Here is a 26,154-nt window from a genome sequence, read left to right on the forward strand (position 1 = left end):
CAGGGGGCACAGGTTCAATCCCGGTTTAGGAACTAAGATCCCACATGCCGCATGGCATGGCCAAAAACAAACAAACAAACCAACCTTCCTCCTTTTTCTTATAGTAGGTGTTCTTTCTCATCTTATTTTTCTCTAGATATTTGATTAGATATGAGAGCTCCGTTAATATTGGGACATGTTGCCTGGGATGGATGGGAGCCTAAGAGCATCATTGCTTCAATATAATGGAAACAGTATTAGGAAAATTTTTGTGCAAATATCTTATAATTCTTGGGAAGTCAGGGCCTAAAGATAAAGATAGCTACTTTGGTCCGTTTGTGATCTGTGATAAAATTATTACTATCATTAAGTGAACTTAACTATTAAGCAATTAAAAAAAAATCTATCACCTGGAGGAAAATCTATCACATTAGGAAAATTGGATAACTTAAAAATTTTGAATCAAGAACTTGTGTGTGTTCCCTCCCATTTTGTGAACTCTGAAAAAGGTCAGGTAGACTAAATTTTTATTTGATAAACACTTAAATTCTGTTTTATGCACTTATAGTGCTAATGGCTTATTACCATTGTACTTCATTTGCCAAAAAGACTTAAGTGAACATACATCACAGCCTATAGTAGTTATGTGCCCCTGGACTTGGAAAATATTTTTATGATCCAGGCAAATTTAAAGTTTATTACTTCTAGTAATAGAACAGACCCCTTTACTTGGACTGGTGAGAACATTAAGGGGATACTAAGTAAATTCACCACTTTTTCTCATTATCAGACTGGTACATTTTTATTCTAAAAAGTAAGGGTCTGATAGTGTCCAGAATGATAATAAGTAGATGAACCGAGTAATTGGGGGCAACTGTCCTTTTGTAGGACCCCTTACACAAGCACTGACAGTCATGTTCATTATATGTTACCTCTTTCTCTAGTAAACTAACTTACCTTATCTCCTCATTTAATTTGTGTTTTGGGCAGCAGCTGGACAGATCTCTTCATAGTATGTTGTTCCCATGTAGGTCATGCACTATCTCGGCCAGTATATAATGGTGAAGCAGCTTTATGATCAGCAGGAGCAGCATATGGTATATTGTGGTGGAGATCTTTTGGGAGAGCTACTAGGTCGTCAGAGCTTCTCTGTGAAAGATCCAAGGTAAAAAGAGTGAGGGTTTGTTTATCTTTTCGGGTGCTTATACCTAACCACTTAATCTCCATAGGTTATTAATGGTTATTTAATCTTTTAGTCCACAAAATATTTGTTGGGCCTACATATATCAGGTGATTGCGAGGCACTGAGAACATAGTAGTGAGCAGCGCAGTGTCTAATTTTACGGAGCTTAAAGAGTAGAGTGAGACAGTAGACACCCTTCCCCATCTTAATCGAATTATCACATCAATACATGGTAAAATTATATTATGATAAGTGTTACATAAAAGAGGTACATGAGGCTGTGTTGGAGGATGGGATTTAGGGTCTTAGGGGTGGAAGAAAGGTTCCTTGAGGAAGTGATATTTGAGTTGAGAGCTGAAGGATAATTAGTTAGAGGGAGCTGGTTGAAGGAGAGCTTCTGGCAGATTGAACATCATGTGTAAAGGCCTAGGTAGGAGGGAGATTGATGTGGCGAGATTAGAATTTTGTGAAACAGTTGTTATAGAGAGGAAGAGTGAGCTGATGAGAGAAATGTAGAATTGCTGGGCAGTTTGAGGTTAACGATGGCCTTCATAAGAATCATATTAGAGCTATTCTTACCTGTTGCATGGCATTCTCCAGCTGCACAGGGTGTATAGTTATTGACTTACACAGTCAAAAGCTAATTAGTAGTTGAGAAGTCATTGTTCTCATTCTCTCTATAGTTTTGTGATGACTGTTTCTTCTAAGTCTCCCACCTCCATTCCCCAATAAAATGTAAAACTCAGTTCTTAGAAGGAAGTAGTCTTGAAGGAAATCTCCCCACTTGGGTTACTGTTAGCTTATGAAATAAAACGTAAATTAGTTTTTTTAAATGGTTGCAGAGTAACACAAGGGCTTGGGTATTAACATGTTGATGCTTAAATAATTTAATAAAATCTATTCTGGGGAAAATATTCTGCCTCTTCATATGTTATAAAGAATGTTGGGAGATGCCATGTTAACGGAAAACCGTGGGATTAATTTTTAATTTTATCTCTTTGACAGCCCTCTCTATGATATGCTAAGAAAGAATCTTGTCACTTTATCTACTGCTACTACAGGTATGTCTCATTATATTTCTTCAGTCTTTATCACAATTTTGAGTTCAGGGGGGCAAATTATGGGAGAACAAGGAGGATCAAGATGGAAATTGAATGCTGTCTTGGCATGACTGGGAGGGATACCTGTCACACAGAATGTTACTACTGTGTTATTTGACTTTTCATTGTGAAAATTTTCAAATATAGTGAAAATAGAGATTAGTATAATTAATGCCCACCTCTTAGATGTAGTAATTGTTAATGTTTTGCCATATTTGCTTCATCTACAAAGGCTTTTAAAAAAAAATCTCTAACAGATAAGGACATTTTTCCTTCAAACACAACTACAATGCCATTATTACACCCAACAAAATTAACATAATAAACAAAATAAACAGTAACTCCATAATACTATCCAATAGGCAGTTCATGCATGGTTAACCCATTATTTCAGAAATGTCTTTTTACATTTGGCTTATTCAAATCAGGATCCAAACAAAGTCCACACTTTGCCTTTGGCTGATATGTCTGTTAAGTAATTTTAATCTATAAAACTTAACCCTCCTTTTGTTATGTCATTTGTTTGTTGAAGAAATAGATGATTTGTCTTGTAGAATTTCCCACATTCTAGTTTGCAGATTGTATCCTTGTGATGTTGTTTAACATGTTTCTCTGTCTCTTCTATTTTTGGTAAACAAATAGTGCTTGGATAGATTCAAGGTTAAATGTTTTGTTGAGAATGTTTCATAGGTGGTGCTTTATATATCTGTTGCATCACATCAGAGCCCTGTAAGGTCTACCTGTCCCTCTTTCAGTGATGTTAAGATTCTGTGGGCTTATGTGGTGTCACCCTGATCCATCTTATAAAGATCCCCCCGAGAACTTTTCACCTAAAGGTTTTAGCTTTCTGTTATTTGAATGCCAATTTGTCTAACCTTTTGCTTGATTTTATATCTTTTAAATACTGCCCTTTGAGTTTAGTTTATTAGTTATGTGCAGGAAACTGGCTGCTTTGGGATCTGAAGTATGGTGTGTTAGAGATAACTGAATAAACTGGATACAACTAAAATGTAACACTCTCACTCATTTCCAAATAGTGAAACTTTCTTCTTTCTCCATTCCTACATGAAGCCATTTTGTGAGTTTCAAATTAGATTTTAGGTAAGGTTGTCCTTTGAAGAAAGCCCAAGTTTGTAATCCCTTTAGATAGGTTATTTTTCAATAGTTTACTGAAACAAATAGTTTGAAAAAAATCCATTCCTAATAAAGATTTACTCTTTAAAGTGAGAGCAAAGAGACTTTGCTCTCATATTGAAATGTGAGTTTGAACTTACAGTGAATTTTGAAGCCTCTTGGTTTCACTGAGCCATTTGCCCACTTCACTCAGCTGTAAATTTCTGTTTGAGAGGGAAGGCCTTGCAAATGATACAGCATTTATTTGAAATTCAGTCACTTGTGAAATAGTATGGTTTTCCAGGGATAGTCACTACAGGCTTGAAATACACAGATAATTTTATATTTGCTTATCTATTCTTTCACTAAAATTTGCTTTCTGATTGATGTGTTCTCTGAATATCTAGAGTGGGTATAATTTTCACTTTTTTTCTCTCTCATTTTCTTTCTTGCACTTCCTCAGCAGAATTTAACATGCCATATATTAAAGTGAACATTTCTGTAGCAAACATTTCAATTTATCCTCATAACAGCCCTGTGAGGAAGGTCTGGAGATGAAGAAACTGAGGGCTTTTTTTTTTTTTTTTTTTTTTAATAGAATGAGTAACTTGTCCAAGATGAGATGCCACTGATAAGGGATAGAGCAGATATTTGTGACTGTCCAGTCCTTGCTCTTTCCTTTGTGCCACACATTGATGTCTCTTTAACCCTTGCTAGTAACAGAATTTGCCTCAATTAATTTTTTTAACACATTTAAAAAATCTGAACATTAAATCTTTGAAACATTTTCTTTGTTCTTTAATTTATCACTTTGAAATAATTTCACTTACAAAAATGTTATGAAGGTATTAAAAAGATTTGCATATACTCTTTACCCAGATTCCCCAAATGGTAACATCTTACATAACTGTAGTGCAGTGATCAAAACCAGGAAATTGTCCCAAAGTAATTTTGAGTGGTTGTCTGTTCTGGACTTGAACTTGCATTAGTACTTGTGGTTGGCCATCTGCTGATCTTCATAAATTGGGTGGCATGTGTTTTATTTGAAAGGCAAATGAGAAAAGCACCTTCCATATCAACTATCTTATACCTTTGCAAATGAGATAAACCTTTTATTTTGACGATTGAAGAAATGAAGGTGGTTCTTTATAAATCATTTCTCCAAATTTCCACATGTATTTTAATAAAATGAAATATATATGACAAATTTTGTATCTATTTTAAAATTTCCTTGAACATTGTAGTTTTCTCCGATAATTTCTTTTTGCTTCAAATAGTTTTAACCTAAGGTAGTATATAGAACTAGAAATGACAGTAATCAAATTACTTTATTAAAGAAATGCTTCACTGCATTGTATATTAATTGATCTTGAAAGATTGCTGTGGTCAGAAAATGCTGGCTCTTGAAAGAAACTCTTAGTATCTCCATTTTATCTATAAAAATGCTTCTAGAAATAATGCTCTTTATAATTACAGTTTTGAAAGTGTTTGCTTTGTGCCAAACAGCTCAATTGTCAGACCAGTTGTAGGATCTGTATTCTTTCTCTGGCAGTCTTTATTGGATGAGGATGGCATTTTCCATAAGTGTCTTATTTCTGGACCTGATAGTAGCTGATGAACCCAATCCATGATAGACTTAACTTGGGTGCATATAGTTACAAATAGCCTCATATAATGAGTGATCCAGGTTATTAAATTTTCTGCATCTTTTTTTTCCTGTAGCTAAGTTTTCATCTTCTTTTGTGCTTGAAAAATTTTCAAGGCCTTGAAATACATTTTTCTCTATCTAAGAAATTCTCTCAGGTTATTCTTTCCTTTGCTTCTTTTTATTGGCCTTGAGAAAAACTTTATCTACTTCTTCCTTCTTAGGAAATGTTTATAGAAACTGGGAAAAATAAGACTGGTTGATTAAAAAAACGAATCTATATTCAGGGGATGGGAATTTAAACTGTGAAATCATCATTGACACTTAGAATGCATGAGGATGCTATTGTGTCATAAAGCAAGTGGGAAAAATCCCAGATTTTTAGATTTCATAATACTGTATAGCTTTAACACTTGAAAATAAAAATTAAATTAAAAAGCCAAATTTTTTTTCTTATTGTTAACAAGTTAGGCAAATTTGGAAACACACCTATAGGAATAGATGATAAAATACTCTCCATTATTCCGTGCTTGGAATCACTTTCTGTATTGAATTTGAAAGCGTGCTATGGAAGAACATTTTTTAGTCATTTTTGATTTTTCTTCAGATTATATTTTGGTAATATATTTTGAAAATAGCCTCTCTTGATCTATGCCATTTTTATTAGTTTTCATTTTTCCTTTCCTTTTGGATGAAAGCCTTGGCCGGTCAGAATCATCTTTAGGGACCAAACCTGGCTCCAGGGTTGTTTGCTGAGGTCCTTTTGGTGTGGAAAGAATGGTTATTACCAGGGAAGGTTTTCCTTTTGTTTTACTTGCTATCCAGATGCTGCTCAGACTCTCGCTCTCGCACAGGATCACAGTATGGATATTCCAAGTCAAGACCAACTGAAGGTAAAATCACCACACGGTGACTTCTTTTGTTGTACAGAGTGGCCCCTTCTCTGTACCTATGATCTTGGACTCCCAAGACCTTTCCCTGAATGCGGTAAGAATTTAACAAGAAAGGTTCTTGGGAGTTCACAGACTAGGGACAGAGTGAACCTTCTCTGTTCTGCCCATAACAGAGTTCCAGTCTCTGAATCTTTCCTTGGGATGTAGCACTTCTGATCTTCAGTTCTTCCAGTTGCATTTTCTTAGGGTTTGTATGTGCCTGTGTGTGTGATGGTGTAGGTATGTAGGTGTCTGAGGAAATTGCTTTATTAAATTTTAACAGGCTTGTTGCAATTAAGTTCAGGTCAGGCCATTTCTTAAAGCTTCCCCAAACCTGGGAAGACTTTATGATCATCTTGGTATACGTTCTTTTTTTCTGAATTATGCCTAATTTTGTGTAGGCTAGAGGCTTTATATTGATAACCTGTTTTTAACAGTAGATTTTGGCCTTTTGTGCAGATTTTTTTCCCCACAGTGGGTTGAGGAGAGGTTGCCTTTATTTGATGACTGTTGTGAACTCCAGAGTTTTCCTTTCTTGTGCGTAACCCATTGTGTCGCACACTAACTGGTGAGCCAGAATGGAACTGCTACATCCCCTGGTCACAGTCATTTCTACTGCACTGAGAGACACCTTTCCCTTCTTTTCAGCAAAGTGTAGAGGAAAGTTCCAATTCCAGGAAAAGAACTGAAGAAGGCAATATTCCCGCACTGCCTACCTCACAGCGTAAATGCAGAAATTCTAGAGAAGGTAAGTTTTGGATTAAGGCTATGTAGACCTTTCTTTTTTTCTCTCTGTTTCTCTCTCTGTTTCTTATTTTTTGGTGGTGACTTTTATTTTTTATTAATGTTTATTTATTTATTTATTGGGTCTTAGTTGCAGCACGCGGGATCTTTCATTGCGGCGTGTGGGCTCTTTGTTGCAGTGCGCAGGCTTCTCTCTAGTTGTGGTGCACAGGCTTATTAGTTGTGGCACGCAGGCTCTAGTTGTGGTGCACGAGCTCCAGAGTGCGCAGGTTCAGTAGTTGTGGCGCGCAGGCTCCAGAGCGCGTGGGCTCTTTAGTTGTGGCACGAGGGCTCAGTAGTTGCAGTGCACGGGCTTAGTTGCCCTGCGGCATTTGGGATCTTAGTTCCCCCACCGGGGGTCGAACCGGCATTCCCTGCATTGCAAGGCAGATGCTTTTTTTTTCTTTTTTTTTTTTTGTAATACGCGGGCCTCTCACTGTTGTGGCCTCTCCCGTTGCGGAGCACAGGCTCCGGACACGCAGGCTCAGCGGCTATGGCTCACGGGCCCAGCCGTTCCGCGGCATGTGGGATCTTCCCGGACCGGGGCACGAACCTGTGTCCCCTACATCGACAGGCGGACTCTCAACCACTGCGCCACCAGGGAACCCCTGCAAGGCAGATTCTTAACCACTGGACCACCAGGGAAGTCCCAGTGGTGACTTAGAAATGGCATCTATCCATATTAAGCACAAGCAGTAATTAAGACCGTTATAGAGAACTCAGAAAATAATAATGCTGTCTCTTTGTATGTCGAGTAGTGGGGGCATATGTCATACTTATTTTTCATTCTTTTCCGAAAACCTTTTCTTTTTTTTTACCCTAGTCACCACTGTTAACTTTGAAGAAGGTGGTAGTTCTTTTTTAGCAACATGTGATGACTGGATGGAGCAAGACCCTTCCTTTAGCTAGCATGCTAACAGAAGATAGCCACACATTTATCAGTTTGCCACCTGGTAACTCAGCTGCCTTGGCCTTTTAAATTTTGGCATCCCTGTTATACACTTGATCTGGTTAGAATTTTTATTTTTATTTGTCTGCTTGAGGCAAAGGCTAATTTTCATAGATTTTTTTGAAGTTTGCAAAGATGGTAAAATATACTTAATATCTCACAGCCAAGAATGAGACATAAGAAGCCTAGTACCTCCTTTGCCCCTGGATGGTAGTCATTAGATCTTTACCATTCATATTAGATATAGTATGGTCAGGTTAAGTGAGTTGATCAACATTTTGGAAGTTTTCCCCAAACCCTACTTTATAAAGCATTTCCTAAAAGTTTTCCTGCAAAGATAATGTAAAATTATAAATTCCTCAAAGATATTTTATGGCACGATGGTTTCTAGTATAGGTACCTGACTCAAACTTGCAAAATTGGCAGGTTAGACCTCTAGTAACATCCCAGAAAATTATGCTGCTGAAATTATTTTAAATGATTAAATTAAAATTTAATCTGTTTATCATGCTGGATTGTCTTCTTCAGATTGCATTTGAATATAAACTGAATTTTGGACTATCTAGTTATGTTGGAGCTTATTCCAGTCTGCATGGTATTAAACGTGTAATTTTGTTTCTTTAAATACAGGTGCTGGCTTATTTTCTACTCAAAAGGCTGTTTAAAATATAAGAACAGCCAATTCAAGAGACTCTATGAAGTTTGTGATGTAAATTTTGAGAAGAAATAGCTTAGTATTTTCAGGGAGGTGTACATGTAGAAAGGAGAGAATTTTTTTTTTTTTTTTTTTTTTTTTGCGGTACGCGGGCCTCCCACCGTTGTGGCCTCTCCCGTTGCGGAGCACAGGCTCCGGACGCGCAGGCTCAGCGGCCATGGCTCACGGGCCCAGCCGCTCCGCGGCATGTGGGATCCTCCCGGACGGGGGCACGAACCTGCGTCCCCTGCATCGGCAGGCGGACTCTCAACCACTGCGCCACCAGGGAAGCCCCGGAGAGAATTTTTATATGTGGAAAGAATGACCTCTTTTCATTCCCTTCCCAAGAAGTTATAGAGCTTGAATAGTTGAAGATAACTTTAATGTGGCACCCTCTCAGGAATTAGGTTTCTCATAATTTCAGCAATGAGTAAGTAAAAGATAGTTGAAGTTTCCGTGAGCACAAGTATGCCTTTTAATAGGCAAGAACAACAAAATTTGTAAGTAGAGAGGGTAACCTTTTGTTTTGTCGGGGATCCATTTATTGCAGACATTTTTTCAACCGTATGTGTCTTAGCACATTTAAACACCTCGGTCGCCATTGGCATGCCTAGGGCATTGGGAAGAGGTAGAGGAGAGTAAGAAAGTAGGAAAAGAGTAAAGCACAACGAGAAAGATTGGACGTGGGAAAGAAGGAAAAGAATTTCATGTGGTAGCAACAAACTTATGTTTGTAACTCCCTTGAATATCATCTAGATGTATAACACGAGATCTTTTTTTTTTTTTTTTTTTTAATTTTTTCGCGGTACGCGGGCCTCTCACTGTTGTGGCCTCTCCCGTTGCAAAGCACAGGCTCCGGACGCGCAGGCTCAGCGGCCATGGCTCACGGGCCCAGCCGCTCCGCGGCATGTGGGATCTTCCCAGACCGGGCACGAACCTGTGTCCCCTGCATCGGCAGGCGGACTCTCAACCACTGTGCCACCAGGGAAGCCCGATGTATAACGCGAGATCTTTTATTGAGAACATGTGGGCCCTTAATATGTTTTGGATTTGCAATATTTCTAGATTTTAGATATCTTAACTCCAAAAGAGCCTATTGATCCAGAAAGGACATATGTATATATTTATTTGGACAGCCTAGAGCTCAGTGTTTCATAGTGGTTGTTACCTATTAAAACATATGAATTGTTGAGAAATGTCCGAAAATATGTGGTACCAGTGAGACTGCCTTGGCAACCTTGTGATTGCCCATTATGGTCTGTACCACCTTGTTTCTATCTCAAGGGTTGGGCCACTATGCCATCATCATTTGCAGTCCACTGAATCAAGCCATTGTCAGGTATCATGTACTGGAGCAAGTCATTCTTCAGTTATTACAGTGGTAGGGATGTTTAAATTGCCAATAAATGACCATTTAGATATCCTTTTATTGATAGAATAATAAATAATATATATATAATATATATATTTTATATATATTATATATAATATAATATATATTATATATATAATATAATATTATATATATAATATAATATATATATAATATATATATAATATAATATAAACTGCTTTCAGAGTTTATATTACTTGATGAATGATCTCTAGTGTCATTACTTGCTAATGAAGCCTAAAACGGGGGGAAGGAGATTTGGGCTCTGCCACTGAGACAGGTATTTGACTTCTGATTCTTTCTTACTGGGAAGAGCAATTTCTTTTTACCTCTCTTACACAAGAGATTGTAAGTATTATAAAGAGAGTCTTGATTCTTAAGTGTTGTGTACATAGTTACCATCCTTTTCATTTGACTTTTGTAGATGAAGACTTGGTAGCAAATTTAACCCAAGATGAGACGTCAAGACTGGACCTCGGGTTTGAGGAGTGGGATGTAGCTGGCTTGCCTTGGTGGTTTTTAGGAAACTTGAGAAATAACTATACACCTAGAAGTAATGGCTCAACTGATTTACAGACAAATCAGGTGAATTTCACATCTGAAGAGGAACTTTTTTTTTCTTTTGAAAGAGTAACATTCTTGGTTACTCTTGAACCATACATTACATCCTCTAAGAATTCCCATTCAGTGCTATGACTTTTAAGTACTATCTCTATGCATGTGTTGCCCAAATCTGTATCTTCAGTGCTGACCTCTCTCCTCAGTGCCCAGCTTCCATATCCAGCTGCCTACTCAACACTTAGATGATCTGACATTTAACATGTTCAAAACAGAACTCTTGATTTTTTTTTTAAACTAACACTCCTATTCAGCGTTTCCTTTTTCATAAGTCTGCCTTCCACCCAGTTATTCCAGCCAAGTATCAAGGGATATCATTGATTTCTTTCTTTCTCATATACCACATTCAGGCTATCAACGCTTTTTCTAAAACATACCTAAAATCTAGCTATCCACTTTTTATTACTTTCACTGTTACAGCCTAATTCAGGCTATCACCATTCTGCTCTTTTATATTCTCCATTGTACTTCTCACATTGTAAAACTATTATTTTATTTTGTTTATGTGTTTGTTGTCTGACCACATTGAAATACAAGTCCAGAGCTTTTGTATTATTGACCACTCTATTCTGTTGCCTAGATAGAAGCAATAGGCAGCATCTGACACATAATAGGCAATTAGTGAGTATTTGTTCAGTAAGTGAATGGACGTATAATAATGGTAAAATAATGAGTTGTCTCTTATGAATATTGTAGAAAAAACACGTCATAAAATGTCCGTTGATGAATGTAGAAAGTTATATTTAAAGTTAAGAATTAAGAAAGAAGTGTTATATACCAACTTTACCTCAAAATAAAAAAAAAAGTTCAGAAAGAAGACAGAAGGTTTGAATTATCATCAGTATTTCTCATATTTCTTTGGTAAACATCATTGACTATTACAGGAAAGAATATGTCACAATTAATAGAAGTTTTCTAGGTCCTCAGAACGGATTGTAGTGGATAGATTCTATTTAGTTGAGCAGCTACGAGTTTTTAGCTTTTAAGCACTTTAGTGCTGTTTCTCTGGTGTTAATGCCTGATTTATGGTTAAAATAGAAAATTCCTTGCCAGGTGCTCTTATACCCACCCATTAGTTTATACGTAGTAGCTGCCAAGTAGATATTTGTTGAATGAATACATATCTGTGGAAGAAAGGCTAGGCGTTCTTTAGAGATGTGTGAGGACATTGAGTTTTGGCTTCATTTACTTGGGTTCAACATCTGTAATAAACCTCTGACTACAAAAAACTCATGTTTGTTTTCTTTATATTAGGATATAGGTACTGCCGTTGTTTCAGACACCACAGATGACCTGTGGTTTTTGAATGAGTCAGTATCAGAGCAGTTTGGTGTTGGAATAAAAGTTGAAGCTACTGATCCTGAACAAACAAGTGAAGAAGTAGGGAAGGTGAGAGACAAAAAGGTATGTTGTGGAAAAATTTCACATTGATTGGATTTACATGCATATAGTATAATCTTTTCAAATCTGGTGACCTGACCCTGTGCTGCTTTGTAGAACAAATGACTCATGTAATCCCCCCGCCTTTTTTTTTTTTTTGCGGTATGCGGGCCTCTCACTGTTGTGGCCTCTCCCGTTGCGGAGCACAGACTCCAGACGCTCAGGCCCAGCGGCCATGGCTCACGGGCCCAGCCGCTCCGCGGCATGTGGGATCTTCCCAGACTGGGGCACGAACCCGTGTCCCTTGCATCGGCAAGCAGACTCTCAACCACTGTGCCACCAGGGAAGCTCTAATCCTCCCCCTTTTTTTAAAAATACTTTTCCTATATCCAGTTTCAAGATTTACATTAAGTTAACCAAGCCTGTCTTAAAAATAGGATAGGCCTTCATGGGTAAATCTCCTAGTTTGTTAGAAGCAATAAGGTACCCTTTTCCTGCTTGTCTAATCTCTCATTGTGGAGTTTTTTCTTCTGGAGACCTTGCTTTGCTAACAAGGCAAAGTTCTAAATGGCCACAAAATCCTGTAGGGCAAAAAAAATCTTTATTTCTTAGACTTCTCAGTAGTTTCCATACCTGCTTTATACCTAAATGGAACTAAACAGATGAGCTCTTCCTACATATTTTAGAGTTTAAATAGGAGGAAGGAAGAGAGTTAGAATTCATAGTACACATGGTGTAAGCACACCAAGATGAAGAGTCATATAGGCACATGCTCAAGTCTCAAAAAGCATTGGGCAGCAGGTCCAGTGCTGACTTGGATGAGAGTCACAGTAAATATCCATTGAATAAATACTGCAAAAACCAGACCTAAATTGGGTCATTCTTTTAATTTAAAGGCTTTTCATAGTAATTTGGGTCCCTGAAGGGTATTCTGATAGGTTTGTGGGAGGCAGGAAATGCTTGGTCTTTGTTGAGCTAGTTATTTTTTGGTAGCATTAGGAGGGAGTACAAGTTACTAGAATGAAGACAGAGGTGACATTGGAAACTTCTATAGAGAGAGATGGGACTTAAAATACTTGAACTTTTGTGAGAAAGTTGCTATACAGTGGTTCATAATTGTATCATAATTGGTTTCATTCCATTCATTGGATCACAAAACTGGGATTTTAATTTTTAGAATTTTAAATTTCAAAATTTAAAAGACGCTTCCCACATTTCTTGACTTTTTTTCCTGGTCCATGGGCATGTTTTTATAGGACAGTCAAGAGTATCACATAACTAGTTTTACTTTTGAATATGAAAAGTAAAATGTACTTTGTTTTCATTCTTCACATCTAATTTTCTCATTCTATATGGTGCTTTTTACTTCCATTTTCTCATGTAATCCTGTTTTATTCTTGTGAATGCCTGCATAGATTCTCAAGATAAAAAATTTCCCCATTTAATAATTTATACTCTGATATTGTTTATTTAAATGCATAAATTTGGGAACCCTCTCTCTTCTGAATGCCAAAGATATTTGGTAACCCCTCTGGGTGCTTTATTCTACTGAAATGTCAGCTAGGTATGTACGGAATCATGTCTCACATATAAGCAGTCTCCTTTTTAAGTGCTAGTGTTGGGAGAAGAATGTGAGTTTTAAACTGAAGCTCTTCTGTCTTTTTTGCTCTCAGGTAATGACATCTAAAATAGGTAAACCTAAATAAAATAAAATAAAATAAAATAAAATAAAATAGGTAAACCTTGCTAATAAGATGTCTTTGCTTTCTCAGGTGATTGAAGTGGGAAAAAATGATGACCTTGAGGACTCTAAGTCCATAAGTGATGATACTGATATAGAAGTTACCTCTGAGGTATGAGTTTCTAGTAAAAGAGCTGTTTTACACCACCCACGTCTTCAGATGTTAAAGTTCCAGCAGTTCACTTGTGTTGAAGAATGCCATATCCCCCATTTCTATCTACCTTTCCTAGGTAGAGGTATTGGTTTCTTTACATCTTGTTAGATTTTTATTGGAATTTGAGAAGAGAAGGGGATGAGTTGATCTAATCCTCTCCCTGCCTTGAAAAGGGATGACTTAAATGCCTCTCTGTGTGCCTTTCTCCCTGCTTTCAGAACTCTTTGGACGTTATGCAGTGGATACACAGTTATTCAAAATAGTCCTGTACTGCTTTTCCCACTAAACACCTCTCTGTAATCCCAAAGATACGCCTATAAGCGATCTAAAATTCTTGGTCAAGTATAATACTTTCAGTGCTTTCTTAAATAGAAACAAATGGAAAATGGCTTAACTTCTACACAGGTTTATATTAATGGGGGCTGATAAATGAATATTGAGTATTAAGCTGTTAGATAACAGGTGTGGATTTGTCACCAATTGGCAACTCAGGTTTAGATTCAAATGTATACCTTGCTTTTCTCTTTTCATGCTAGTTCCCCATTTCCCTTTTAGTACTTCCTCAGCTAACTCACTGTGGGAAGAAGGGTGGTGGGGGAAGGATAAGGAGGGGATTTTACATTTTGCTGTGTAAGGATATAAAAATTTTAGGTTGTCTCTAGTGTTGATCCTTCCCCCTAGCTCACACCCCACCACTGCTAACCATTATGGTAATTCATTGAAAATTGTTTGTGCATAGCTAAGTAATAAGGTGAGATATATTGGTCCATTAAGTGTTCTTGACCATAATACAAGTAGCAGAGATAAGTGTTTCCATCTTCATCAGACTTTTGAGGCTACTTGGGCCCAGAAAACCTATTAAGCAAATAGACTATATTTCATCAATTCAGAGATGCCATGGAATTTAATAAGCCCTATTATTTTATGTACTACTAAAAAAGAAAAGTGATGCCAATTAGACTGTGACAAACCATCAATTATGAATTCCAGATCTTTGAAGTTCCTTTGGGTATTTGTATAGCATTTCAGATGAAATCTGAGGATCTTAAACTGGCAAGAATGTTCCGAGGCTCTCTGGAGAACATCCCAGTTTAACAAATGGTTGTGTCCCTGCCTCTCAGTATAGGCAGTTGAGTTATGACTTCTAAACTTGAAGTGCTTGGCCTTCGTTCTGAAAGTAATCAAGTCAGCATGTGTCAAGTCATTGATCCTGTCAAAGCCAGGCAATTATCCACATTAAATACTCTTGACTTGTTCCAGGTAGCTACCTTTGAATTAAGAAAGGCATTTGAAATTCATTGAGCTCTGGTATCTCCTAATTTGAACATGGAGAAGTAGGAAAAAAATTACTTGGCATTCAAGGACAAGAACATTCATTTTTCAGAGAATGTGATTTAGGCATACAATTAGCTACCTATGATCCTGAGAGCAGTGAGAGAGCATGAGTAAATGTAGTAGTTTTCAAATTTCATTTTAATTTCCTTTTTGACAAATTTTATAACATTTCTTAATTAGTAGGAAAGAAAGAGTATTATCTTTTCTTCATTCTTTAGCCTCTTGCTCAATAAAAGAGTAAGTTATACAAAGAAAAATGACCTAAAAAGAAGGCAGTGGGGAAAAGCAAACAATGTAAATTCTACCCAGACTAAATAGAAAGCTAAAATGATTTAACTTTTTTTAAAAGATTAGCTACATCAAATTTTGGCTTGAAATGGCAATTATGTCACTGTCATTGTAAAACTTCTCAAGACTTATTTACACGTAGCCATAGACTTTGTTCAAGTTCTAAGCTAGACCACTGGTTTGGAATGTCTGGATTCTTACTAGCTTAGTGTGAGATGATGAGAATTTGGCCTACTTTCCCTTTTCCTCAGCATCATGTTCTCCACTGAGTGAGTATTAATTGGCTGCACTTGTCTTTGTAGGATGAGTGGCAGTGTACTGAGTGCAAGAAATTTAACTCTCCAAGCAAGAGGTACTGTTTTCGTTGCTGGGCCTTGAGGAAGGATTGGTATTCAGATTGTTCTAAGTTAACCCATTCTCTCTCCACGTCTGATATCACTGCCATACCTGAAAAGCAAGAAAGTGAAGGAATTGATGTTCCTGACTGCAGAAGAACCATATCAGCTCCAGTTGTTAGACCTAAAGATATATATGTAAAGGAAGAAAACTCCAAACTTTTTGGTCCCTGCAACTCAGTGGAATTCTTGGATTTGGCTCACAGTTCTGAAAGCCAAGAGACCATATCAAGCATGGGAGAAAAATCAGATAACCTTTATGAACAGAGAACAGGTACAGAAAACATGGAGGATTGCCAGAATCTCTTGAAGCCATGTAGTCTATGTGAGAAAAGACCACGAGACGGGAACATAATTCATGGGAGGACAGGCCATCTTGTCACTTGTTTTCATTGTGCCAGAAGATTAAAGAAGGCTGGGGCTTCATGTCCTATTTGCAAGAAGGAGATTCAGTTGGTTATTAAGGTTTTTATAGCATAGCTGAATCAATGAGTTGCAGACAAATATTAACAGGGCCTGGTCATATATCAAAATGTCAGTATTGAGCATCTCAGTGTGACCCATTTCATACTTTCATTTATTCATGGAAACATTTGTGCTGTAGGACATATTTTTGCTTCTAAACTTATATGGAATTTGATAATAAGTTCTTTCGAACTAGATTATCAATTTGGAGACACCAGTAACATTAAAAGAGAAGTTAATCACTTCATTCTGTCTTCAAAGATGAGGATCTGGCACTTCCCTGGTGGTCCAGTGGTTAAGACTCTGAGCTCCCAGTGCAGGGGGCCTGGTTTGATCCCTGGTGGGAGAACTAGATCCTGCATGCCACAGCGAAGATTCCCACCTGGTGCAGCCAAATAAATAAGTAAATATTTAAAAAAAGGAAAAAAAGGAAGTTATTTAAAAAAAAAAAGAAGATGAAGATCTGGGAGGGAGCAACTACCAGTACAAATAGAAATACATTCATTCTTTCATTTAGCAAATTACTTGAAGATTAATCATTTCTTTAGTTAATTTTATTCCTTACTCTTCTTTTCTGTTAGGGAATGTTCTTAGGCCTCAAAATCCAAGATGGCTATTAGAAAAATATTAAAGCTAACAATGAAAAAAACATAAGTAATTTATGTATAAAGTAGATCACTTTATGTTGCATTGTTCAGAGGAACCAATATGTTTGTAAAGTGCCTAGAACAGTGGTAGCAAACATTTTTGCTAATGTACCTCAAAAAGAATTTTGAAAAAGTATATATGATATTTTGCATACTTTAAAAATTGAGGTATAATTAGCAAACAAAGTGTTCCCTTCTAATAGGATGTTTCTGTCACCTCAATGTTCTCTTGTGCCACTTTGCAGGCAGTTCCTCCACCATTTCATGGCTCTCACCTTCGATTAGTTTTCCTTTTGCACATGTTTAATTCGACTTCTAAATTTTTAAAATTTAAGTACTTACAGAGGATGTATCATCCAGTATATTGTAGATGTCCTTTCAAGATATTTTTGCCCAAACCTTGGATCTGTAGATTTAGCTGATTGAATTTATAGAAAAAGTCGGGTCATATAAACTGGCAAAGCCTATTCTCATTATAAAACTAATCAGCCAAATCAGATTTCATTTTCAGTCAAAGTGTTTGACTTTATTTAATTCAGTTAAATGTATTATATACATCTATGGCACAACCTCTTCTCAACGACAGTTCTAAAAAAGATAAGGCACACAGTTTTTAACCAAAGCTCTCTTTGCTTTACTCTTTCCTCCTGTCTCTTGGGAGTCTGCTAGGGGTTTTTTGTCTTTGTTTGATGCCTCTGAGGTTTTTTACATTCTGAGGCAATGCCCCATAGTAAGATTTTAGATGGGTGAGAGGCAGCCTTTCTTCTGAAAACAGTATAGCAGTTGTGAAAAGGAAAGTAATTAAAGAGAAATGATAGCTCTGAAGAGGCCTTATCTGATCACGTAAATCTTAGGATAATACATATGGAAATTGAAGATCTTTCAGTTGTTTTCCTTACAGATATTCTTGTCTGCTTTCCCTGTGGAAAAAATCTTGGTGTATGCCTGGGTACCAGTATGAACGTAGTCATTTTGAAAACCAAGGCCCTAGAATTATCAATTTTAAGGCTCATAAGAATCACCTGTGTTGCTTGTTATACGCCCATCTCAACCCCCGGCCCCAAACACACACACGTGCATACACTCACAGGAGTGCGTGCACACGCAGACTCTTTGATCCCTGAGGTCTGGGCCAGGGATTTCCATTTGAACAAGTGTTTCTGGAAGCTGACGCAAGTTCACAAACCACACTTTTGGAAGCCCTGCCGTGCCTTAGAAGGAAGGGTGTTTTAAGGTGCAGGAAGTAGAACAAGATCCCTTTGTTTAGCATTATATTTAATTTCTAGAGAAGTTTTGTTAAACTCATAGAACTTTAAAATTAGGATGCACTCATCTACTCAACCCCTTTTATTTTGCACATGAGGCTGAAAGGATAAATGACTTCTGAAAGTCACAGCTAGTGATAGAGCTATTACTAGAATCTAAGTCTCTTGTAGTAAACCTTTAAACCATACTTGCTTCCTTCTCATTATTTGTTAAATGGTGGTGCGTACTGAATTTGGAACAACTGATAACCTTAAAATATTGTTGGAGAATATGAGTTGCAGCCAAAATAGGACTTCAGAGAGAACAGAGACTTTTAACCCTTTCTCCCCAAAGAGAAAAGGCACAGTAAATATCAAGCTCTCTTATATAATCAGATAAGTTACTCCTCCCATTGGGAAGACAAGTAAAGATGGCAGAGGAACCTGAACTCTTTTCTCCAGTATTTTTCCTTCTTGGGGAATGAAACTCAGGTCTCTGGCTCCCTCCGGGCATTAGGGACAAGGGTTTTTTCCCCCCAATAAGTAGAACCAGTTCTTCAAGTTCAGTGTTTTGTTAGACTGTTCAGTGTTTTGTTAGACTATGGTAAATGCTCTGAATATTTAGAAAGTTAAATAATTTTCTACCCTAATTCCCCCCCACCATTACTCTCTTCATAATAGTTTGATAGCCCTCGATTTTGTTTTATTTTTGCCAGTTAATTGCTTTTGCAAGTGATAACTCAAAGAAGGAGCAGGGAGAGCTGGAATCTGCACTTGTAACCTCTGATTCCTTATAAAGTTGCAGTTTTTTAGAAAACTTAAATAAAAAATTTAGAATTTTTATTTGTGTGTAGATGTTTGATGCTAATTTGGTGCATCCTTGCCTAGCACAGAATCCTCTTACGTTACTCTACTTACTTTCTTTTCCCCTTGGGTCACCTGGGTTTTTACTGTCCCCATTAGCAGTAAGTACTTTACTTAGAAGATCTTAAGCTGCGCATTTGAGCTGAAAGTATTACAATAAATGTACACTTGGGTTTACTGTACTTCTATCAAGAGCCTTTTGAATGACTGAAATATTAAAGAGAAAGAAGTGTATCTGTAGAAAGAGGTAGGTAGTGTTTCTTGGTAGCTTATCTGAAATCTAAGATGCTGCATCTGCAGATTGTTTTCCGTCATCCAGGATCTTTATTAAATGTCATCTGGGAGCATAGCACAGCGAGTAGAACTCCTTGTTTCTTGGGGTAGGATGGGTCAGGGATCCTAAAAAGGGCCAAATAGAACTATCAGAGCAATTCTTTACCCGCAAGAATCGTTAAGCCATCTTCTTGGTCTGATTTTGATTTTGTTCTTTTTTTCAATGTCACTGCGGTACAGATAAGCAAGACATGGTTTGTATTTGAAGACGTCATAGTTTACTGCTATGTGATGATGAAACTCTTGACTTCCAAGCACTGTCATTTATTTTGTAGTTAGGGTGACTATGTACTCTGGTTTTCTGGAGACAGTGCCAGTTTACCCCTATTTTTCAGCATCCTATCCAGTTCATCTCTGTTGCTCCCCTTTCACTCTCAAATGTCTTCTTTTGGACATTAAATTATTATGGTCTTCCTAGTTATAGGTAAGCCGTGCTTGGATTGAAATCTTAATTGTGAGGAAAGGATCTGTTAAAGTAGGTGTCAGTGGAGTTTATAGTTTCCGCTGCATCACGCCATAGACTTGTGATTAATGAAATCATCCCACATTAGCATCAAATTTCTTATTTTAGTTATATAAATTAATATTTATGACCATGTTATCCCAGACAAAATGTTCAGACCAGAAATGACAAATCCTTAGAAAAGCAGTGAATTTCTAGATTATAGCTAAAAATGTCTTCCGTCTCTTATTGTTAGCTCATTTTACTTGCACCATAATTATAATATTTGGTATGCTTCTGTATTTAATACTTAAATCAGACTTTATAAAAATCGTAGATCAAGGCTTTAAACTTATAAGCATTTCTTCACAGTCCATCTATGGAATATCATAGGTTCCCAATCCTAGGCTTGAACAGTGGTCAGTGTCCAGCCAGGCCAGCTTCCAAACTGCCATGAAGTTGTATAATATAAGATTGAATCACTGCCAAGCATTTGAAATATTCAGTTGTGTTTTAATAATAATTTATGTATATTTAGATGTATGTAATGCTTTGTGGGACGTTATTTTGTTTGTAAGAATTTATTTTTAAAGGTCAGGATCATTTGTAAACTTTTTTAATGTCAGTTCGATGCAATGTTGGCTCCTTTGACAGTCGCTGAGAAATTAGTAAATGTTAAGATCTCGTGTTCTACAAAGCTATTGTAGTGTTACCTCTTGGTTTTCTTTAGAAAGGAGGAAACCTGTTAACCAGCTATTTGATTTTTTTCCTACAGAGAGTTATATGAACTTCTGAAAGTATATGATTTTAGATACTGTGAATCTGTTGTTTTCCATTTAGCCAGATAGCTGCTTAAATTATTCAGGCCCATGTTCTAAAGAATTCATTTTGACAGATCTCCCATTCATGGGTGTACATGTGTGCACACACACTATCAAGACTGTTAAAGCTTTTGCTAAAAATGTCTGTGGACTGGCTGTGTTTACAATCTGTACTTCAAAGATAAAGGAACCTGCAAGCCCTCCCCTGTGCCAAAAGTAACATGTACAGTGTTTACAAATGTCTGAAATTTTGCACTGCCATACGCTATGCTGAGATTACTTTGCTGGAATTTCCCAGATTTGTGATTAGCTGAGGAGGAATATAGAGGACCCTAAAGCTAAACTGGAAATGAGGATTATCGGAGGTAGTGGTTCAAGTAGCTCCCCAGACCTAATCTGAAGACAGTTTTCCAGATGGCCTTGAGATATCCTTTTCGTTGACAGAGCTTTCCTTGTTTGCCATTGCTATATTCTTTCTTTAAGAGCCACAGATCTCTTCTCTCCTATGGGAGAATGTCCTATTAGCATTTTGAGATCTTTTAATGCAATGAACGTGCAATCCCAAATAATTCTACTGTTGGTGAATGTGGCATTGTTAAAGAGCATATTATAATAAACCTACACTTGGATTTACTGTACTTCTTTCAAGAGCCTTTTGAATGACTGAAATGTTAGAGAAAGCAGTGTATCTGCAGAAAGAGGTAGTTAGTATATCTTGGTAGCTTATCTGAAATCCAAGATGCTGTTTCTTCAGATTGTTTTCCTTCATTCAGGATCTTTATTAAATGTCTTCTGGGAACATGGCACAGCAAATAGAACTCCTCATTTCTTGGGGCAGGATGGGTCAAGGATCCTAAAAAGGGCCAAATAGTGCTGTCAGAGCAACTCCTTTCTCGAATAGTTGCTGTAATAGTTGCTGTAATTTGGCAAATTGACATTATTATAACAGTCTATTAGAGCATCTAATTTCTTATCCTAAGGCTTTTTTTTTTTTTAAACAGTAAGTACTTTGATGTCAGACATTTCCCCTTCCTTCCTTCCATCCTGTTGCTCTTTTTTCTTGGAGTTCAAAGTTATTATCTACTTCTGAATATTGCTTTTATACCAAAGGCCTTCTGTATTACCCCTTGGGTGGTTGTAACTACAGTATCTTTAGATAAGGTTCCTCTTTTCCAGCCAGTCCTGGGGATTGTTTCTCTTGCAGAGTTAGGTGGTAGATTCTAGCAATAAGAAGGAAAGATATGACATCAGAACTACCATCTAGTACAAAACAACGGTAGTTGAGGATTTGTGTGTATGATGGGGCAACAGGGGATTTAGTTCCCCTATTGTCTCAGCATTTAGAAATTGAGGTCAGCCTGTCCTCTTCCTACAGGAAGATTATTATTAATTTTTAACTCTATTTTATTTTGGAGTATAAGTGATTAACAATGTGTTTCAGGTGTACAGCAAAGTGATTCAGTTATACATGTATCTGTTCTTTTTCAAAGTCTTTTCCCATTAGGTTGTTATATAATATTGAGCAGAGTTCCCTGTGCTATACAATAGGTCTTTGTTGGTTATCCGTTTTATTTATTTATTTTTAAACTTTTTATTTTATATTGGAGTATAGCCAATTAACAAAGTTGTAATAGTTTCAGGTGCACAGCAAAGTGGCTCAGTCATACATATACAGGTACCCATTCTCCCTCAAAGTCCCCTCCCATCCAGGCTGCCACATAACACTGAGCAGAGTTCCCTGTGCTATACAGTAGGTCCATGTTGGTTATCCATTTTAAATATAGCAATGTATACATTTTGTTCCCTACAGTTTGCCTCATTTTTTCCACTTCCTTTTTCATAAAGAATCAAAATGTCTCCTTTGGTTTTTTCTTTCCCCCTTTAGAAAGTTATAGAACATGTTTTAAAGGAGGAATGAAATGTTTCTGGCTTCCTCAGCACTTGGCAAAGCAGCCTCTTGAATAGAACTCTCTCCTAGTCTATAGCTAGGAGCTGTTAAGTGCCTCTTGGATAGAGATAAGGAGTAAGATTATTCCACCATGGTGAGTCCCAGTCTTGACCTTCTTAAGCCTCAATTTTTCTCATCTGTAAAATGAGTCCACATACTACTCTTTCTACCTCATAGTTTGTTGTGGGGATTAAGTGTGGGAGCGCAATAGAACCTCTAATTGCCTTGAATAAGATATTAGAAGTTGTTACGCTTTGGGTAGACCAAGCTCTGGGGTATATATTCAGAATACCTCATGTCCTGGAAGCTGAGCACGAACTCCCCTTTGTGCCTGCCTAGCAGAGCCTATATTGCTTCCTTTTACCCATGCCTCTAGCTCAGATATCCTTTGCTTGACATGAGCTCTTGTCTAGAAGAGTTCTGCCTCTAGATTCTGAGAGAAGTGTGTGTGTAGATTTGGCTAGTAGCTACAACTGCCTTGCTATGGTCTTGGTATAAAAAATTCTGTCTTACATGCACTTGAGTAGATGGCATAAAATGCAGTCGGTATACAGAAAGCATGCAATTTTCCAAATAACATATCTGATTAGGTAGTCATAATTAATAGGAGTAGCAAATGTGGTTTCATAAAATGGGAAGAAAAAGGCAATTTAAAATAACTGAATAGTGACCAGCCCACCAAATGAGAAAAAGAGATATTTTCATGAGTTCTTGCCTAATCTTTATAAGCACCACTAAGTTAATAGCTCTGTATCTTTTCGGTGTTTGCACTATGTAATGCTTTTAATATCTGTTGATTCTGTTGTGCTTTTTTTGTGTATTAAATATTTTTCATTTTGCCATTTCATGGTGTCATTATTGGGGAAGTATGTAATTGGCTTTGTATATAGCAAAATCTTGTCGTCTGTCTTTATATAGTCTTTGGTCTGACAGGAATGAATAGAATAAATAGAAGTTATTGTACTCAAAAACAACAACAACTTTTAATCCCCCCCCCCACCTCCAATCAACATACACACAGTTAACTGTTAGAGTAATTGCTGTATTTCATTTTTAGGCTCCCAATCTTGAAGGAAACCTCAAAATTTTGCAGAGTATTTTTAGCATTGAGCTAAGGCAGTGAGTTGTGGAGTTACCCCCACTAGAGGCCTTGAGAATTAGAGCAGATACAGTAGCAACTGCATGTGTCGAATGATTTAAGGCAAGCCCTCTTCTTGGCCCAAGACTGCCAAACTCTTCTGAACCCATGAATATATCAACCTGTCCAACACCCTCTTTGCTAGTGAAGAGATTTCAAATGATGACAATGGATTTGCCTCTATTGAGTTTATGAAGAGGTGCCAAGTGCAGGGTTCTATTTTGTTGTGTTTTTGAATTGGGGCTAGTGTGAAAGGTACTGAGGGCTTGTCACAAAGTACGCACATGCTTTTCAAAAGATCATTCCCTGGTAGCTGAGGCCATTAAGGTGGGTAAAGCATCTGGTCAGTTGTCCTGAGCTTACGGCTGTCACATAGTAGGCACAGATTGGTGCTCACTGCACAACTTTTGGGAGCACCTTTCATACGCTGCCATACAAATGATATCCCCCTAGAGTTAGGTAGTATATACCTGTATGAGGAGGCCTGGGGGTGGGGTGGGAGAGAGAGTGGAAATAGTAGGGATGGCATTTAAAAAATGAAAACAAAAAAAGCAAGAGGAGCATTAGAGACAAGGATGAGGCCAGCTTCTGTGTCCACACAACCATTCCCATGTTTTGTGAATTCTTAAAGTTATTTTTTTTTTTAATTTATTTTTTGGCTGCATTGGGTCTTTGTTGCTGCACACGGGCTTCCTCTAGTTGTGGCGAGCAGCAGCTACTGTTCGTTGCAGTGCGCAGGCTTCTCATTGCGGTGGCTTCTATAGTTGCCGAGCACAGGCTTTGGGCATGTGGGCTCAGTAGTTGTGGCCGACGGCTCTAGAGTGCAGGCTCAGTAGTTGTGGCACATTGGCTTAGGTGCTCTGCAGCATGTGGGATCTTCCTGGACTGGGGATTGAACCCGTGTCCCGTGCATTGGCAGGTGGATTCTGAACCACTGCGCCACCAGGGAAGTCCCAAAAGTTACTTTTTAATAATAACAACTGCATACCATGTTTTGTTTCCTGGGGTTTGTATCCTACTCACCTTAATTCCTGGTACTGCAGGTTTATCCTTATTGAAAGTAGTCTTGAGGCTAGAAGAAGGCAAGCTGAAACTAGTAACTGAGCTAATCTGTTATTAGCAGACGAATGCCTAGCCAGTGATTGTTTGCTAGAATTTGCTCAAATCCAACCTCTAAAAGTATAAAAAGCATTAGTGCTATTAGAAAGATTTCAGGTCATTACAGGTTTGGGGATACAGGGATAATCTTGCTATGTATATCTCCAACCCTAAATTCATTTGATTAATGTTTTCCTTTTGCTTTCTTTTCAAAATAAAGGGTAAGAGTTAAACTCGCTCAATAAAGTTATTAAGGGTTAATAGGAGCCAGAGCCTGCTTGGTACTGGGAATACCACAGTGAATAAGGAAGCTCCCTCAAGTTGCCTAACAGTCTCGCAGTCACGTTAGGGACAGAAGACAGTTTCCACATGGGCTGAGGAAGCAGTAATGAAAGTACTGCAGGTAAGAGAATGGCTTGTTTGGGAACATAAAGTTGTTCCGCATAACTGGAGCAAACGATGTGCCTGGAGAAGTGACGAGAGATGGGACTGGAGTGTTGGAGGGGCTGGGTAATGAAGATGTGATAAGCCAAGCTAACAAGTTTGAACCTTATCCTGAAGGCAGTGGATAGCCATCAAAGGATTTTAAGCAGGAGTGTGACATGATGTCATTTACATTTCTGAAAGATCATTCTGGCTGCATTGTTGATAAGAGACTGGAGTGCTGGCTAGATCAGAGGCAGGGAGAACCATTAGGCTGTGGCAGCTATCTGGGCTGGAAATGATGATACTCCGAAGCCAATGGCAGTGGAACTGGAAAGAATAATAGGTAACGTTTACTGAACACTTAGTATGTGCTGACTTGGCATCTATTATCCCAGGAGGTATTTAAGGCTTAGCAAAATTAATATGTCCAAGGCAACTAAGAATTGAAGAGTCAGCAGTTAAAACCGTTGTGTCTGAGACAAAAACCCAAAAGAAGTGCATGGATTTGAGAGAAATCAAGGTGGAAGTGACAGACTTCATGAATGAATGTGGATGTGAGGGAAAGGGAGGTGTCTAGCATGGTTTGGACAGTTGGTGGATGGTGATGCCATTCATTGAGATAAAGAATATGGGTAAAAGTGTAGGGTTTTGGTGGCAGTGATGAGGTAGGAAAAAAGTCATGAGTTGGATGTGTTGATTTTGTGCATTGAGGAGATGCAAGTGGAAAAGGAGCTCAGGAAAGCCCTGGGCTGTAAATATTAAGTATCTATTACGTATCTTATACTTTCTAGGTACTGGGAATACAGTGGTGAAGATGATGAATGTGGGCCCTGCTCTCATGGCTTAGGGAAACTAACTAGTTAAGCACATACTATTATGTGAAGAATTATGTTGGAAAAATACATGCTGCTATGAGAAATATAGAAGAGGGGCCTCATTTAATCAAGGGTTTAAGAGCAACCTCCTTGAAGAAATGAGAAACAGATCTAAAGGCAGGATAGGAGTTTGAAGAGGTGGGGAGGAATGCCACAGATAAGAGGAGACAT

General features: G+C 37.7%; 1 protein-coding gene across 5 annotated transcripts in view; it reads left to right on the top strand.

Annotated features, from left to right (window-relative positions):
- Positions 1-23,288, top strand: part of MDM4 (MDM4 regulator of p53) — a 41,992-nt gene extending 18,704 nt beyond the window's left edge. For 2 of the 5 annotated variants that reach the window (XM_033410578.2, XM_033410579.2), the window contains exons 4-11: positions 1,011-1,144; positions 2,168-2,223; positions 5,846-5,913; positions 6,601-6,700; positions 10,196-10,356; positions 11,644-11,793; positions 13,542-13,622; positions 15,590-23,288. In XM_033410578.2, the coding sequence (XP_033266469.1) occupies positions 1,011-1,144; positions 2,168-2,223; positions 5,846-5,913; positions 6,601-6,700; positions 10,196-10,356; positions 11,644-11,793; positions 13,542-13,622; positions 15,590-16,162 (1,323 nt within the window). In that variant the 3' untranslated portion in view covers positions 16,163-23,288. Of the gene's footprint in view, positions 1-1,010; positions 1,145-2,167; positions 2,224-5,845; positions 5,914-6,600; positions 6,701-8,314; positions 8,455-10,195; positions 10,357-11,643; positions 11,794-13,541; positions 13,623-15,589 lie in introns of those variants that run through there. The other 3 variants (XM_033410583.1, XR_007476246.1, XR_007476247.1) reach the window with 3 other exon arrangements.
- Positions 23,289-26,154: the final 2,866 nt, after the last annotated feature.

This window comes from Orcinus orca, chromosome 1 (genome assembly GCF_937001465.1).
Source record: "Orcinus orca chromosome 1, mOrcOrc1.1, whole genome shotgun sequence".
Taxonomy (NCBI): domain Eukaryota; kingdom Metazoa; phylum Chordata; class Mammalia; order Artiodactyla; family Delphinidae; genus Orcinus; species Orcinus orca.